This window comes from Hydra vulgaris, chromosome 01 (assembly GCF_038396675.1).
Source record: "Hydra vulgaris chromosome 01, alternate assembly HydraT2T_AEP".
Classification (NCBI taxonomy): domain Eukaryota; kingdom Metazoa; phylum Cnidaria; class Hydrozoa; order Anthoathecata; family Hydridae; genus Hydra; species Hydra vulgaris.
Genome location: NC_088920.1, coordinates 45748898 through 45768300, shown reverse-complemented (window position 1 = coordinate 45768300; position 19403 = coordinate 45748898). Strand labels below are relative to the sequence as shown.

The 19403-nt window shown below is 27.0% G+C and overlaps 1 protein-coding gene across 1 annotated transcript in view; it reads left to right on the top strand.

The window, feature by feature from the left end:
* Nucleotides 1-19403, top strand: part of LOC100200081 (mediator of RNA polymerase II transcription subunit 14) — a 74366-nt gene that overhangs the window by 29256 nt on the left and 25707 nt on the right. The window contains exons 19-30 of the mRNA XM_065788337.1: nucleotides 10619-10961; nucleotides 11065-11159; nucleotides 12621-12764; nucleotides 12863-12937; nucleotides 13145-13221; nucleotides 13347-13393; nucleotides 13477-13544; nucleotides 13661-13778; nucleotides 15114-15245; nucleotides 15342-15447; nucleotides 15708-15906; nucleotides 18213-18360. Coding sequence (XP_065644409.1) covers nucleotides 10619-10961; nucleotides 11065-11159; nucleotides 12621-12764; nucleotides 12863-12937; nucleotides 13145-13221; nucleotides 13347-13393; nucleotides 13477-13544; nucleotides 13661-13778; nucleotides 15114-15245; nucleotides 15342-15447; nucleotides 15708-15906; nucleotides 18213-18360 — 1552 coding nt within the window. The remainder of the gene's footprint in view (nucleotides 1-10618; nucleotides 10962-11064; nucleotides 11160-12620; nucleotides 12765-12862; nucleotides 12938-13144; nucleotides 13222-13346; nucleotides 13394-13476; nucleotides 13545-13660; nucleotides 13779-15113; nucleotides 15246-15341; nucleotides 15448-15707; nucleotides 15907-18212; nucleotides 18361-19403) is intronic.

Genomic DNA, 19403 nt, shown 5'->3' with positions numbered 1-19403 from the left:
AAATAAAAGTCTAATAACTCTTAAATAAATATAGATTTTAATTAGACGTCAAAAGTGAATGAACTTGCTTTCAAAATTCAGTCTGCCAAACTTATGTAGTTTGTTTTTCTATAGGCAAGAGGCAAATTAAGTGATTGCAATTATTTAGCAATCTTGAAATGATATAATTTAAAGCAAATGCAATTGGTGATTATTTATATTTTGATTTTTTATATAATTATGTAATTCTTTCTTTTCTTTTTTTTCTAATTCTTCATTAATAGTTACATTTTCTTTTTTTCATTTCTTCAATGAAAACATGCTCTTCTAAGTTCTTTTAACAATTTTTTCAATTATTTTTATCTAAAGTTCCAAAATAGTTTTTCCACACACTACCGTTTCCAACTGATTGATCAATTGATTGATTCAATCTGACTGATAATGTCATTAAAAGTATAAAAAGAATTTATTGTGCAATCATGACATTGCAGAAACCTCTGGGTGCGGATTCACAACACTTTCGTAAGTCCAAAATTTGCGTAAAGTTTGCGTAAGTTTTGCTTAAGTTCAAAGTTACGCTAAGTGGTATTCACAAACCTTGCATAAACAAAAACTTACGAAATTCTTAAGTTTTTACGTAAGTTATTACTTACGCAAAAAGTCAAAAAAACAGTATTCACAACATTTTCCTAAAAAGTGCTCAGCAAACTTTACGCAGGAAAAGTTACGTCTGCTATTTTTTGACTTAAGTTTGGCGTAACTTTAAATCATCTAATAATATTTAAAAATGGCGTTTTTATTATTATAAAAGATTTCAGATTTTGTTTGTTATTGCCAATAAAATATAATTTTATCTTAATTTTATACTGCTATACGTTAAGTTATTTATTTAAATAATACAACAATAGTTTTTTTTTTTTAACAACAACAACAATGGCAGTATATTTACCAAAAATTTAGATGTACTACATAAACTTGTTTTATAAAACTTGTTTTCACCTTATGTTTAAGGTTAAAAAAATATACACACAATCTATATAATGGATGGTTCACTCTCTCATAGCCTAGCTAAAACAAGGAGAGGGACCATAGTACGGATATATCATATAGTTTTGCAGTATGCCAATAACTTATTAAATAAATTAACTTAATAACTAGTTATTGTCATACATCAATGCTATATGATCATCATATCATAATGATACATCATAATGATGCATCACAAGGATAAAGGATACATCATAATGATGTATCCATACTATATTAACTTATGGTTGTATCTATACTATACTATCTATACTAAATTATACAAAAATATATACAATAATATTATTGAAGTATATACTTTAACTTGCATAACTAGCATAAAGAGAGAGAGACTCACTCTCTCACTCTCTCTGTGTGAGAGAGAAAATATTTGTCCTAATATAGATACAATATTCACAAAAATATGTAATCAATTAATTAGTTTTTCAAATATTTATTTATTTTTTTCATTTATAAATGAGAACAAGACTATTTCAAAATACAATAATGCAAAAATTATCTCTGAGTAATCAGGCTATTGAAGTAAAAAAGTATTATAAACTAAATATTAAACTTACTTTGAATAATGATGCTATGTTTTTTGATAATTTTAATTATTCAAAGGTATTAAAGGTATAACAATATTAAGATTATTTTGAATAATAATGCTCTGTTTATTTTTTCAATTATCAGGAGATATTAATATCTATGGATAATTTAAATTACTAAAAAAATTAGGCTTTAAAATTGTTTTTTAAAGCCTAATTTCTTGGTAAATAATATTGTTATTTGCAAATAATCAACATATTCTGTTATAGTTTAAATTATTTTGGTAGATCTTTTTTTTTTTGTATATCTATATGAAATCTCATTGGTGTAGTTTGTTATTGCAAAGAGCAGAAATTCCATAAAAAGTTCCTTGATCCACCAGTTAGTCCAAATGGAGTGATAGTGCTTTTCACAATTCAGTAGAATTATTATCTGTTGCTGTTGAAAATAGTATTACAACTCTTGAGATAAAAGCATATTGTTCACACTGGTTGTAGCTATTAGATTATACTGTATTTGGTGTCTTGAAAACCTACTACAATACTTGTTGTTATGATTTAATCAATACTTGCTCTGTCAAAGAGTCAAACTTTTTTACACTGCATGTACCTGATTCACAGAATTGACTTTATGCTATCCATCAAATATAAAAATCGTGTTTTTATTCGTGCAAGTATGGTACCATAAATTCTCAAAAAAAAAAAATTACAAAAAATAAGTGGGTTTAATTCAAACTCAACTTTTATTAATTAATACAATTGAAACATTTTCTATTACATATTATGAAAAATACATTGTATTTTTCATAGTATGTTATGGAAAAGTTGTTGAACTTTTGCTTATGTTTTCAAAATGTTCCTTGTATTTCTGACAGTAGAAATTTTGTTTATAAATAGTTTCAAATATATTAGAATGCAATCAAATGTATTTCTTGAATTTATTGAAGCAATTTTTTTATTTGATGAAACTGTCGTTCCCTATTGCAAATAAAAGTGTTTTTGATTCAAGTCAATTATATGATAAAACAAGACCACTGAAAAGAAAAATTAACAATTATCATGATGTTTTCTTATACCTTAGGGTATGAGAGGTAAGAATGATAACAAGAAGTTAAAAAAAAAACACTTTAGTTTAGCACTTCCATTATTTTATGAACGTGAAATTTTATGCTTAACTAAAGTACTTTGTTTTAACTTCCTGGAGCAATGCAAGATAAGTTGCATGATCTGATCAGGGGTAAACCCAGACCTTTTTTGGTACTATAGGACCGGTATGGGCGCCAAAAAAATGCCTCAAAATATCAATTTCATGTTGTTTTTCTTTTTCTTTTTATATTAAAAATAGAAAAAAAAGTTCTTTCAAATGCTAGTTTTCTGCATATTTTAGCTAGTTTATTTAGCCAGTAATGTTTACAAATAAGGTTTGCTGCAAGTTTAGAGTTAGGGTTGAATAAAACTAATGGGCATTCGCTGATGGCATCATACGAATGCCGAATAATTATCTTATATAAGCCCAGGATAATGCAATTTATATTACCCTTTTGAATTTTAATAAATATGCCGAATTATTTCTTAATGAGTGCTTGTAATATTTATATTAAAAATAATAGATGTGTAGCATTTTGTTAATAATCGATATCTCATTTAAAAAACCAACCGACTCCTATTTGTTCCATTTTTAATCCAATTATTAATTATTTTGATTATTTTACTAATAGATACTCAAAATAGATTGAAAAAATATTTATGCTATATATCTATCACTTTTAAAAGTAATTGCATGTATATGCTATATGGGACAATTCAAATACAACCAAACACTTTTTTGCTGTTTTTGGACTCCTTTCTTTGTATATGTAACATTTTAAACAACCTCTCCCTGCCTTATTTGAAACGTGACATTACTTTTCAACAAATATATCTTTGAGTTTGTACTTTTATGCTAAAGGTTTACTATTCCGCTGTGATTAGAATTTAAATTTTAAAAATTTTGTCATGTCACACAGTGGCTAACCATCCCCTCTCCCATGTGATATTTGGTGACACTTTCAAACACCTCCACCCCATATAAGAATGTCACGTATTATTTGAATAGCCCCTATATGGTTTTGCTACATTTTTAAATATAGCAACAACAACAACAACAAAATTGTAAGTAAAATTAAGCCCTGTCATTAAAAAAGAAATTTCACTGTTTGGTCACATTGCCCTGTGTGTCTTAATAAAAAAAAAATTAGTAATACTAACTACTTCCTTTATACAAATAGTTATAAAATATTTGCCTTAAATTTTAGCAGAGCAAAAGTTACGAAAAAATTACGCAAAATATTTTTTGCGTAACTATTTGGTATTCACTACTTTTTCGCAGCGTTTGCGTAAAGTTAAGGTTGCGCATTAGGGTGCGGATTCACAACCCTTTCGTAAGTCCAAAATTCGCGTAAAGTTTGCGTAAGTTTTGCTTAAGTTCAAAGTCACGCAAAGTCATATTCAGAACCAAAACCTAAGTTTTGATGTAAGTTGTAACCAAAACTTAAGTTTTGATGTAAGTTATTACTTACGCAAAAAGAATAAAAAACGGTATTTACAATATTTTCCGAAAAATGCTCAGCAAACTTTACGCAAGAATAGTTACGTCTGCTATTTTCTGACTTAAGTTTGGCGTAACTATAAATTGTCTTATAATATTGAAAAATGGCGTTAATATTATTGCAAAAGATTTCAGATTTTGTATGTTATTGCCAATAAAATATAATTTTATATTAATTTTATACTGCTATACGTTCAGTTATTTATTTAAATAATACAACTATAATTTTTTTTAACAACAACAATAGCAATATGTTTACCAAAAATTTAGATGTACTACATAAACTTGTTTTATAAAACTTGTTTTCACTTTAAATTTAAGGTTAAAAAAATATACATACGATCTATATAATTGATAGTTCACTCTCTCATAGCCTAGCTAAAACAAGGAGAGCGACCATAGTACGGATATATCATATAGTTTTCTAGTATGCCAATAACTTATTAAATAAGTTAAGTTAATAACTAGTTATCGTCATACTTCAAAACTATTTGATGTATCCATACTATTTTAACTTATGCTTCTCAGTGAGCACAGTACGCTTTTAAAACCTTCTTTGGATGTTTTTATTAAGTTTAAACCTTATAAAAACGTCTAAAATACGTTTTAAAAACGTACCGTGTCCACTGGGTTGTATCTATACTATACTATACCAAAATATATACAATAATGTTATTGAAGTATATACTTTAACTTGCATAACTAGCATAAAGAGAGAGAGAGATAGTCTCTCTCTCTCTCTCTCACACTCTCTGTGAGAGAGAGAGAAAATATGTGTGCTAATATAGATACAATATTCACAAAAATATGTAATTAATTCATTAGTTTTTCAAATATCGATTTTTTTTTTTAATTTATAAATGAGAACAAGGCTATTTCAAAATACAATAATGCTAAAATTATCTCTGAGTAACCAGGCTATTGAAGTAAAAAAGTATTATATCCTAAATATTAAACTTACTTTAAATCATGATTCTATGTTTTCGATGATTTCAATTACCCAAAGGTATTAACAATATGGATAATTTAAATTATTAAAAAAAAGAGCATTGTTTTTCAAAGCCTAATTTCTTGGTAAATAATATTGCTATTTGCAAAAAATAAACATATTCTGTAATAGTTTAAATTGTTTTGGTAGATCTTTTATTTTGTATTTCTGTATAAATTCTCATTCTTGTTGTTTGTTATTGCAAAGAGCAGAAATTCCATAAAAAGTTCCTTGATCCACCAGTTAGTCCAAATGGATTGATAGCGCTTTTCACAATTCACTAGAGTTATTATCTGTTGCTGTTGAAAATAGTATTACAATTCTTGAGATGACAGCATATTGTTCACACTGGTTGTAGCTATTAGATTGTAGTGTATTTGGTGTCTTGAAAACTACTACAATACTTGTTGTAGTGATTTAATCAATACTTGCTCTGTCAATGAGTCAAACATTTTTATACTGTACGTACCTTATTCACAGAATTAACTTTAGGGGAGAGAGGGGAGAAATGGACAGTCGGAAGAAATGGACACCCCCGGCTATTTTTAAAACTAGTGGACCATATTGTTTTGGACCATAATAAAAAAATTTCAGTAACATGAGATTTTTTTAAAAAACCATTTCCTTTTCCTTAATTCTTATGCACGTTTTTTATTTACATACGGAAATTTTTCAGTCACAAAACAAGTATTTTCTTAACCAATTTGCACGTCTATATTTCATTGGATCTACATCAGAATTCAAGTTAAGTTTGTATTATTGTAAAACCAACATTTCTTGATAATAATTTTTAAATTTTATCTTACAAATTCAATAAATAATAGTTTTATAGTGTTTTAACCAATTCAGGTCCAGTGGGGAGAAATAGTCCACAAGAGGTCCGTTTCTCCCCATTCATTTGATTCATGATTGGCAGTAGATTTCTATAGGGATGATATGCTTATAATTAGCATTTTGAATCTGTATAGATGTATGTCTAATCTTTACTGAAATAAATCTGTTAATTGTTAATGCTGGTTCTTTTTTAAGTAGATCTAGCTCTAGAACTAATCTAGATTTTTAAAAGTCAAGACATAGTTAATGACAAATATTTTTTTTTCTTTTTCCAGGTAATAATGCCTCGAGTTTACATAAGGAAAACTGACAAAGACACAGTGCCAGAGTCAGTTATGATAGATGCTGTAACTGCTGTTGAGAAGGGCATGACAGTTCGACAAGCCGCAAAAGAATTTAACGTTGCCCGATTAACACCGAATAACAGTATTAAAAAGGCAAAAAGTAAACAAACTAGCCTGTGTCCCAACATTCAGCACAGCCTGATATTAACTTCAGAGCAAGAAAATTGTTTAGCACCATATCTGGTCAGGTGCTCAAATATATTTTATGGCCTAACAACAAAAAATGTTTGTGTTCTTGCCCTTGAAATGGCTACAGTGAATGACATAAAATGCCCTGCATCATGGATCACCAATTCAATGGCCGGAAGAGAGTGGCTATTTGGATTTATGAGACACCATCCAGAACTTTCACTCAGAAAGCCAGAAGCCACATCACTGGCACGGGCTACAGCGTTCAATAAATTCAATATCAACACATTTTTCAAAGTCGGTCCATTTCTCCCCACAGGTGGTCCATTTCTACCATATTGGGGTGGTGTCTTTTATTTTTTATTTTTTCTTATGTATGATAATTTTATTTTTCTTATAGACTATTTTTTGAAATTAATGGTTACTCTTTTGAGAAATATATCAAATATCGCTGAGTTGTTGTTATTTATGTTTTTATGTAACTTTGAGTAAAAAAGTAAAAATGGTGGACCATTTCTCCCCACTCTCCCCTACTCTTTCCATCAAATGTAAGAATCATATTTTTATTCGTGCAAAAATGGTACAACAAATTCTCAATCTGAAATATCACTGAAAAAAACTTACAAAAAACAAGTAGATTATAATTCAAATTCAAACTTTTATTAACTAATACAATTGAAACTGTACGCATTGAAGTTACGAATGTAGATTTATATCGACTAGACTAATACAATAATGTATTAGTCTAGTCGATAATGTATTAGTCTAGTATATAACATATTATGAAAAATACAACTTTTATTAACAATAAACATACTATGAAAAACACAACTTTTCCATAACGTATTATGAAAAATATAATAATGTATTTTTCATAATATGTTATGGAAAAGTTGCTGAACTTTTGTTTATGTTTTCAAAATTTTTCTTATATTTCTGACAACAGAAATTTTGTTTATAAATAGTTTCAAATAAACTAATGTTTATGCTATATATGCTATTACTTTTAAAAGTAATTGTATGTATATGTTATATGGGGCTATTCAAATAATACGAGACACTTTTTTGCTGTTTTTAAACTCCCTACTTTGTATATGTAACACTTTAAACAATCTCTCTCCGCCCTCTTTGTGACATGACATTTTTTTTAAACAAATATATCTTTGAATTTGTACTTTTATGCTAAAGGTTTACTATTCCGCTGTGCTATAATTTAAAATTTAAAAATTTTGTCATGTCACACTGTGGCTAACCACCCTCTCTTCCATCTGATATTTCGTAACACTTTTAAACACCCCACCTTATCTAAGTATGTCAGGTATTATTTGAATAGCCCCTGTATGCTTTTGCTATATTTTTAAATATAGCAGCAACAAAAAAAAGTAATTTTATGTACAGTATGCGACAAAAGTGTATACATGTTTTTGAAAAATATTCTTTTTTAAAATAAATGATTGAAATACATGTTTATATATCAATATATATATACCAAAATAAAGGTAATTCATTGTAGTTTCATGTTTTGAGCCTGAATTTAAATGAATGAGAAGTGTTTATAGCAAATTATTTATTGAAACAAAATGTCAGATGTAAACAGTTTTGTCGCGATTTATGCTATTATTAATTTTAATGCGAAATTATTACTTTGTGGCTATATTTTTAATTTGTTTAAATAAAACATATCTCAATTAGTAATAAACGGTTTGTTTAAACTTAAAATTCGTAATGTAAACAACAGAAAAATTATAATTGAAAGAATGAAGAAAATGTCAAAAGAAATTGAAAATTTAGCTGTTCAGAAGCTTAAATCAGGATTGTCTCTTCGTGAGATAGGACGAGAACTTAATATATCTTATTGTTTAGTCTATAAAATTAAGAAGCGAAACGATATAGAGGAGAAATGCAACAAAAATGGACGCAAGAAAATTTTCACTACTCGAGATCAGAGAACAATTTCTAGATTAATCATGACAAATAAAGCAAAATCAGCACACGATGTAAAGAAACAATTAAATAATGCTCAAGGTACAGTGGTAAGTACTCGAACAGTGCAGAGAGAACTCAAGAGAATTGGATTCAAGGCAAAAAAGAAGATCAAGAAACCACTACTAACACCGAAACATCGTAAACAACGATTGGAATTTGCAAAGAAGTATGAAAACTGGACTTTTGCTGAGTGGAGTAAGGTGATTTGGACAGACGAAAGCAAGATTAACTTGATTAGCTCTGATGGCATTCGATATATGGAAAAAAGCTGGAGAAGTAATTTCTGATCGTGGCTTTATTCCAACAGTAAAATATGGCGGAGGAAAGTTGTTGTTTTGGGGATGTTTCTCTTCGTCTGGTGTTGGTAAAATTGTAAAAATTGATGGAATAATGGACGCGAAACATTATATTGACATTTTAAACAATGGCTATTTGCCTAGTTTACGAGGATGGCGAAAGCAAATTCGTTCGACACTTTTTATGCAAGACAATGATCCAAAGCACAAGGCAAAAATCACATTAGAATTCCTAAATTCGAAGAAATTTAAGATTCTAGAGTGGCCTGCGCAAAGTCCCGATCTTAACCCGATCGAGAATCTTTGGTCTATTGTGAAGAATCGAGTTTATAATTATGAAACAAGAGCAGCCAGTCGACAAAAATTATGGGAACGAGTTGAGTATGTTTGGAGTTCGATAACTGTTGAAGAATGCAAGAAGTTGATTGGTAGCATGCCTGCGAGAATTGCAGCAGTCATTAGAAGTCGTGGAGGCTACACAAAGTATTAATTTCACATTAAAATTAATAATAGCATAAATCGTGACAAAACTGTTTACATCTGACATTTTGTTTCAATAAATAATTTGCTATAAACACTTCTCATTCATTTAAATTCAGGCTCAAAACATGAAACTACAATGAATTACCTTTATTTTGGTATATATATATTGATATATAAACATGTATTTCAATCATTTATTTTAAAAAAGAATATTTTTCAAAAACATGTAAACACTTTTGTTGCATACTGTAAATGTAAGCCCTGTCTTTAAAAAAGAATTAGTAATACTAACTACTTCCTTTATACAAATAGTTATAAAGTATTTGCCTTAGATTTTGCGTAAGTTTTTGCCTGAATTTTGCGTAACTTATGCGCAACCTTAACTTTACGCAAATGCTGAGAAAAAGTTGTGAATACCAAATAGTTACGCAAAAAATATTTTTCGTAAGTTTTTCGTAACTTTTGCTCAGCTACGCAAGAGTTACGAAAAACTTACGAAAAATATTTCTTTAGTTGCAAATAAAATCTTCAAAAATAATAAGCAGGAGGGGAGGAGGGGTTCTAAAATTATTATAGAAGAAGGACTTTTAAATTCAGTCTGAATGTCACATTGCAAATACTGAAAAATTTCACCCATCTTGAAGCCATCTCCCAACCATCTTGAAGAAACAAAGTGAAACTTTTTTCTATATGTTATGTTAAAATTAAAATTTTAAGAATTTGATTTTAATCAATTTTTGATTAAAATCAAATTCTTAAAATGATTTTAAATGCAAAAAAGAAAAAAAAATTTCAATATGAAATGCTCTCATATGGCTATTGTTCTTAGAAAATATTAAATATTAGTATTTGACTTAAAAAGTTAAATTCCTATAGTTCCTATTTGGCTTTAGAGATCAATGTCTCGGATTAATTACCAAGTTTGTAAATAACTGCAAGATTGCCAACCCTATTAACAATAACTTATTCTGAATTTTATTTTTTTATTTTTTTTTATTTTTTTATGGGGGGGGGAGGCAACCTTTGTAGCAACTTTAAAATATAACATTAAGGAGTAAAGGCTGTATGTAGATTTTATTTAACAAAAAAATTAGTAATGTCTTAACATTTTTTGATTATAAGTATATGGGTTACACACTGGGGTTTAGCAGTAATTGAATCAAAAGCTTTCACCAAGGTAAATATATATTATTTGAGTAAATAAATGTTACTGTGTTTAATTTGACTTCCACATCAGTTCCCCCCCCCCCTCCTCCTCCTCAACAAGAACAAAAAAGTACCCAACTAGAACAATCAGTAAGTAATGAACAAAAGTATATATGTATTAGTAATGTTATATATTCAACACCCTCAATTTATCTTGTGATTTTTTTGTTGAAAAGTTATTATTTTTGACTTCTTTGATTAACTTTTTTTAGCTAGCTGTTCACAAAGTTGTATTTGATGGAGTACATGTAAAAGATGATTCTCATTACAACTTAAATTTATTAGACTTTCCTCTGCCTGAATTCTGTAATAAAACTGATGCTAAAAACTTCAAAGAACTTATTTTGTCATGCATCCTTTATATTGACTACAATACTATGCGATGGGTTGTAGTTTATCAATTCCAGAAACTTAACATAGAGTTCTTAAATATTGACTTTGTTGAGTTTACTTATGATATGAAAGCAGACAATATTGTGGTACAGATTCTTGAAGATTACAGAGGCATGGTAAAGGTTTTTCAACATGCACAAGATATCCATGATGTTTTAAACTGTAAGTTAAAAAGTTTTAAAAGTTTACTAAAATTGTTTAATGTTTTTAATGACTATGAAATGTTATATATCTTTTAATATTATATAATTTTTTTTATATATAGCACTACATGTTACTTGTGGTATTGATGATTTTTCAGTACACAGTTACAATATGAAGTCATTAGTTTTAACATATTCACCTGCGAGGTGTTTTAATGTAAGCAAGTATATTTAGTTATAGTGATATAACAGGAATATAAATATAATATATATAATTACAATCTATGATGAATAATATAATTACTTGATTATGGAATCATAAAAAACTATTTGACCATCAGATTATTTGTAAGGATGAAAAAATGAATACAAAAAAAAAAAATGAATTAATAATTAAAAAAATATGTATCTTTCTATTTTTTATTTACATTGACAACAACAGACTAATTTGTATGGTTTATAATGATATGGGTCATTATTGTAAGATATCAGTTATACTGCTTAGTGTTAGTTTTTGTCTAGTTTATTTTTTTATTTTTTTGTCAATTTAAGTAACGATTACTTTATACTTGTTTGTATTGATTGTATTTAAACATGACATCATCTTTGACGTTGTTTTTTGGAAATGGCAATCTTGGTCAGGAGTAAATTTATCTGCATGTAGCCATGCACACTTTATATGTGCTGCACAAAAAAATGGCATGTGTACAGATCTGATAGTGTACATTGCACACCTATTTTATTAGAAGGGTGTGGTAGTATTTTATTTTATTTTAGATTTTTTTCAATTTTAAATTTTCAGCATTTTGTGCTGTGCTTTTTTTTATTTAGAATTAATTTTTCTTTAAGAATCTAAACAATTGAAAGTATTCATATTTTTATTTATTATTTAAAACTCCAAGTATGGAATTTTAAGTAAAAAGTAAAAAGTATGGACTTAAAATTTCGAGTTTTAAGTTCATGATAAATAAATTTTTTATATTTTAAAATCAAAAGGAAATTCTAATTGTAAAAATTACACCTGGTCAAAAACTGCTATAGGATCCTATAAGATTTTAGAACAAAACAAATGTCAGGTTTGACACCTACTAAAAGAATAAAGTTAAAAATATTTTTAACAGTTACCAATTTTTTTTTCAAATATTCTTTATGTCCTATAGGATTTTGGAAAAAATCTATTATTTCTATTTAATCTATTATTTCTTTTTTTATTTTTTATTTTTATTTCTTTCATTTTGAAATTCTATATTTCTTAACATACTAATTTTAGCCAACTTTATTTCTTTGGATCTTTTTACTGCAATCTCTTTTATATTGCTTTTTATTATGTGAGTTTTTATATATTTTGTTGGTTTTAAAGTCTTTTTTATCTCTACTCCAAAAATTGGGTCATGTAGTAAACTAACATTTTGGTGCCTGTACACTTGTCCTCTTTTGTTATTGGATTTTATGGTGTGATGGCAAAATAAATTTTTCTTTTAATACAGTTTTCATAAAAACAAAATATTTACAGTAAAATTAAATAAACATTTTGTTTACATATTTTAAATTATGTATTTCAACTACACATTGTTATGGTTGACAATATTTTTTCATATGTAATTTTATTATTTCAAAAATGATATACTAAATTTCCATCAAAGTTTTTTACTTTTTTTTTTTTTTTTTTTTTTTATAGATAGAATTATCATTTTGTAATGGCAAATATAAATTATCTTTTATGGAAAATGGAAAATCCCGTGAAAAATGTCCACACTACTTGATGCAAGATCATCTTATGCAAGAGTTTAACAAGCATGAAAACTTCCAATATATATTAAAAGTATATATATTCAATGTATAATATATAAGAGATGCATAAATATATAAAAAATGAAAAAAAAAATTATTGTTTGTATTTTTTTTTTTTTTTTGTGTCAGATTGTTCATGGAACATTGGTTCCATTGAGTTCCATCTCTAGCATTCCAATATTACCAGCATGTGGCAGATCTAGTGTATGTTTTTTTTTTTATTATTTTTTGTTTGTTTTCCAAAATAGTTATTATATAAGAATTTTTGTTTAAAGGAGGGTACTTTGTTTATTGGGTGTTTTTATTTAGAGGGTGCTTCTGTTTATTGGGTGTTTTTATTTAGAGAGTGCTTCTGTTTATTGGGTGTTTTTATTTAGAGGGTGCTTCTGTTTATTGGGTGTTTTTATTTAGAGAGTGCTTTCAATGGTCAATAATTTTACTTTTATAACACATTCGTCCACACATATGAAAATCATATATCGAAATCAGTATCTTTTCTTCACATTTATTTTCCTTATAGTTTGTGTAAACATTTATTTTCCTTATAGTTAGTGTTTTTTTTTTCCAAAATATTTTTAAATTTATTGGACTTTTCCTCAGCGACTGTTTATAGATATATTTTAGACATTTATTTTCTTCAAGATTCTGTATTGATACGAGGTAGAAATAAGAAGGATTTTCTAAATAATTAGTATTGTAATACATTATTAATAGTAACTTTATGCATCAATTTTTTTATTTAGATGGTACATTGTATATGACTGATTCCACAAAAGCAATGCGAGGTTTTTCTCCAATATCACAGTTAACTGTAACTTTTGTTTTTTATTTTATTACATTTTATATTATTGTTTTTTTTTTTTTGATAAATTGATGAAATTGTTTCTTAATAATGTTGAAATCGTTAGTTAATGAATTTTTATTTAGAGTTTTCTTAATTTGTTTGTGGACCAAGGGCGTTTAAATAATGATATCACTCGTGGGAATACTGACTTTCCTTTTACACCAGGAGGTTCAACAGCTGACTTTGATCAGCAGAATGAGTGTATGTTTAATTTCATTTTCATTCCCTTGATTATTTTATTAATTGTTGTTTCAAGTTATTATTATTATACATTAAATATATTAATTATGTATACTTTTTGTAATTAGTAAATGTGCATAAATAATTTATTAATTGCTAAAAGTATGATGGTTTATTCCTTATATATAATAAATTATTCCTTATAATAAATTATGTGTTTAAATACACAAATATCAAATAAAATAGTTTTTCAGTTTTTTAAGAAACTTAATTGAATATTAACTCTCATTTGGGCAGAATATAGTATTCATATCGATGAGTAGTTAAAAGAGCATGCTATAAAGGTTTATATAAGGTTTTTTATTAAATTCGTTGATTGGGTTGTTAAACCATCTTAAATAATTTTTTAATTAAGATAGTTTAATAAAAAGTATTTTAAATTTTTTTATTAAACCATTGCAAGAATAAAAATTTTAATTTTATTCTTGATGTTCTGGAAATTGAATTATTACTTGTGCTGCACTTTTTGGTACAAAATAATGGTGTCTTTTACATATTGCTTTGATATGCATGTTCGAAAAAGCCAATCTTGTATTTTAAATTTTCACTCTACAGAGTGAGAAATCACATGGCTTAATATCAAGAAAGTGGCACAACACACAGCACAACAAACATGTTTAACAACAAACATGTTTAAAAGTGGTTTTGCTACTTGCTACTTGTTATACTTTTAATAAATTTCTGATTAAATTTTTATGATGAAAGGATATAGTAATTATTAATTTTTAATCTATAAATCAATGAATTATAGTCAATATACACATCATTGGAAATTTTATCAAATAGGCTGTAAAAAAAAGAAAAAACCCTGAAAGCATAGTTTTCATGCATTAAAAGAAAAAAAAATCATTTAAAAATGACTAAATTTTAACTTGATGGATTTCTTTAATTACTTTTTTAAGTTAAACTTTTTTTTCTTCCAGATCATTTATCTTCATTGCCATTAAGGAGTCTCTTTGTAACTTTTATTATCTATTGTGCATTATCTTTATGCTAAAACATAATAGTTAAAAATATGAAACATAATAGTTATGCTAAAATATAAATAATTATGATAAAACATAATAACTAATGAAACATAATAAATAATTATGATAAAACATAATAAATAATTATGATTATAAAAAATAGCTATTATAGTAAATAATCACAATGATAAATTTTAAGCTGTAAAAATTTTGAAAAGTATTAAGTGTTATTAACAGTTATGATGCATAATAAATCATAAGAAATGTTGTATGATAATGATTCTAAGTATTAGAAGCTCCTTATATTATATCTAAATAACGTTTTTAGCCTTAGGCCCTCCATCACACGATTCAACTGGCTCTTACAAAGATCGTTCTATGAAGTCACCAGCAATACCTTCACCTTATAGTCAACACTCAATGCAGAGTCCAGGAAACCCTTACTCAGCTCCTTCTCCAGGTAATATAAAAATTTGAAAAACTGTTTTACATAAATAAACAAATCAAACATATTTTTATATATGTTTTTATATATTGTTATATATGTTTATATAAGGCACATTTATCCAACCATCACCTGCTTATATACCTGTGATGTCACCAAATGCATGGCCTGGTTCACCTCCTCTTGTTCAAGGTTCCCCGCGACCTGGAAAATCAGGGTAAGCTAGCACTTGCTTTCACATGGACTAGATAGTTAATTAAAATATTATTTGTTTTTTTTTTTTACCTTTTGGTTTCTTATTTCTGATTTAATGTTTCTTTGATTTGTGAAGTTATTTTTTATAACTTTAAACTATTAAGAAATATTCAAAATTCAAATTTACTCTTAAAAAATAATTCCTTTTTTTTTTAATAATACATTTTTAATTTTGTAAACTATTGAATGAAACTTTAAAAAGTTTATTGAACATTATTGTAGTTTTGCAAGACAAATGCTCACAGGTATTAATATCTCAAATGCTCCTGTTCCTGTTGTTCTGAGTCATGCTGGATTCAAAAAACTACTATTACCTGTTGCAACATCCAAACAAACAGTAAAGTTATGTCCATTAGAAAGATTTTTTGGTTCTATTTTGCTGCGTTATGAACTGATTCGTGTAATGAGAGTTGATGATACAGTAATGCTTTTTATTGTTTTTTTCAATTTAATAATTTTTGCATATATATTTATTTTATGTATTTATATATTTATTTTCTCTTGACTGAAAAATAAACTTCTACTTAGCATACCAAAAAAAAAAAAATTCTTCTAAAAAGTATTTAACATAATATTACTTGAAACAAATCATTTTTAATTTTTTCAGATTTCAGAATGCAACAACGAAAATCTTATTTTTAATTTAAGTATTTGTATTAATTAGTAAGGAAATCTGAATGAAATATATAATTAATTCTTTAAATCATTTTATATAAATTATAAAGGTAAAATTGATTTTTGACAAAACTACAATATTGGATTTTAGAAAATAGATTGATTAAAATTCTGCACACTGTAATACATATGTGCAGAATTTATGGACAATTTATATACAAGATTATCAGGTATTATAATATTGTATATCAGAATGTCGTTGCAGCTTATGAATTGATCTGCTTGACCCTGTAATATTGTTGAGGTTTCATATGGCATTGATAGTAAAATATTTTAAAAATTTGCTATAAAGTCATAAATATGCTGTAATCTGGAGATAAAGATAGGCCAAATATATATACTTAATTTAGAATCCCAACTTTATCCAATAAAATTGTTTCTAACGGGTGATGCGAAAGTTATCGGACAAATCCTAATTTCATTATTTGAGCATAATAATTAGTTTTTATGGTTTTAGGTGCAAGCATAAACGTTCTATGAAATATAAACTTTATTATTTGAAACACAATTATTTAAAATGAGGTTAAATGCAGCTGAATGAGAATCTTTTCGAAAGCGACTAAAAATGTTTTTTTGTAAATAAATCTAATATAAAAAAAAAAAAAATCGTAAATCATTTTGAAAAGGAAGGATTTGCTCGAAGTACAATATATGATAACCTAAAAAGACTTGAAACTGTTCAATCGTTTTCTGATAGAAAGCACCCTGGTCGTCCGACATCCTGGACTAGAGAAAAGAAAGCCGAATTAATGAGACTTGTCAACAATCGAAAAGGGGTCAGTCAGAGAAAAAAATTTTTTAAAAAAAATTTCTTTTAACTGACGACAATTGGTCGTCAGTTGAAAGAAATGAATATTAAATACAGAAAACGTGAAAAGACTCCAAAATACACTATAGAACAACAAATAAAGGCAAAGAAAAGAAGCAGGAAACTAGTTAACCAACTCTATAACACAAAATCGCTTCTAGTCATCGATGATGAAAAATACTTTTGTTTTGCAGGGAACAACATGCCTGGAAATTCTGGATACTACACAAACAACAAAAAGACATGCCCAGAAAGTGTTCGTTTTATAGGAAAAGAGAAATTTCCAAAAAAATTAATTATGTGGATAGCCATATCTGACCGTGGTATGTCCGAGCCATTGTTTCGCACTTCCAAGGCTGTAGCAATTAATTCATCAATCTATATTAATGAATGTTTAGAAAAACGACTTCTTCCATTTATTCACAAGTATCATGGAGACTTTAACTATTTATTTTGGTCAGATTTAGCAAGTTCTCATTATTCTAAAGATTCTCTAAATTGGATGGACCAATATGTCTATTACGTTGATAAAGAATCTAATCCCCCAAATGTGCCTCTAGCACAACCAATTGAAAATTTTTGGCAACATTTGGCACAGAAGGTTTACGAGGGAGATTGGCAAGCTTCAACAGAGCAAGTTTTGATTGATGGCATTAAACTAAAACTACAAGAAATTGATTTAAACTTTTTACAGTCGCATATGAAAGGCGTCAGAGCAAAATTGAGATCAATTGCAGATGGTGGTGTTTTTTCATATAAAAAATAAACTATTTTTATTAAAAGATAAATGCTTTATTTAAAAAAAATATAATAGTAGTTTGTTTTTTTATTTATAAATAAGATATTGACGTTTTTATTTTGTCCGATAACTTCTGCATCACCCGTTATGTAGGCATTTTTACATTCAATAAAACAACAACTTGAAAAAATATTTTTTTGTATGATCTGCTTTTAACCAGTTCCAACTATCTAGCAGTCAGTTGCTTTCGAGAACTTGCATTTTCAGTTATGCTGTGAAAATCTTTTATTTGAATATTTTCAACATTGATATGCAGAAACTCCTTATCAATGAAGTTATCAAACAAATCTTTAACGAAAAATATATAAAGTTTCTGGTTAGTAAATCTAATTTATCTTTTGACACTGAAATTATCATTCATATGATGGGGCAAAGCACAGCACCACTCTGCTTGCTTACAATGTTTAATGTTTTAAGTTTGTTATTATTTTTTTGTAATTTTCAGCTTAAATTGGAAAAGTTTGATAATGGTGTTGTTATATTTGCGGGAAGTGGAAAAAATGGTCCAGATACAGGATTACAATACAGTGTTCGTTTAAATCCACATACAATGGATTCATTGGTTTTAAAGGTCACACCTAACAAAGGTCATGGTATGGAATTAGTTATTTGTATTAACCATTTTTGTTTAAAAATTATTTTTCTTTTAAACTTTTTTAAACCTTAAATTTATTTTAAGTTAAAAAACACAATATTGTTTACACAAGCACAGCCATCAAAACATAATTGATGATAGCACTACAAATATCCTATCAACAATTATAGATGTTCAAAATACATGTATCATTATAAGAAAAAAGAACTTTAGATGTAGGATTTTTAAAATTAATCATTAGTCATACTAGTGGTTAATTGATAGATAAAAATCATACTAGTGAAAATCATACTAGTGGTCACTTTATCCATTCAGTCAATCAAAGTAAATATCCTTAAAAGGTTCAAGGTCGTTAAAGCGAAAAACATTAAATCAAAAAAGTTGCTGGTTTCTATTAGCATTTATTAACTAATAGAATTAATATATATTTTAATATACTTAAAGTAGTAAAATTAATTATATAAAATTGTTGATAAAATGATAACTTAAATTATTTATAATAAGTGAATTTGGTGCAACATATAAAAACGATAATAAAAACCAGGCTATATTGCATTAAGCTAATGCATTAAGCATTTTTTATTTAAAACAAAGCTTGGTGTAACGATATAGTAGTAAAAGTATAATAGTTATTTGCCCATGTAGTTCAGCTCTTAAATCTTAAAAAAAAAATGTACAAAATACATACCGCAAAAGACGTAGATTTAAAGTCGATTGAAAAAGGAGTTGAAAATACAGAATTTAAATTCAGTAGGTCAAAAAATGCTCAAAATACATGTATCATTATAAGAAAAAAGAACTTTAGGTATGATATGGCATGATATTTATCTATATGATTTATAGATAAAAATCAATCACTACTCATAAAATTATTATACATATGGCAAAATTTGAGTAATCTGTACCAAATAACCAGTTCCAATAACTAAGAATTAATATGAATTATAAGAAAAATATTTTTTGACAGGATTCATATTCAATAACAGTTTTTGTAGTACATGCGTTGTAGTACATGTGTTGGTGTACATTGATATTGTTTTG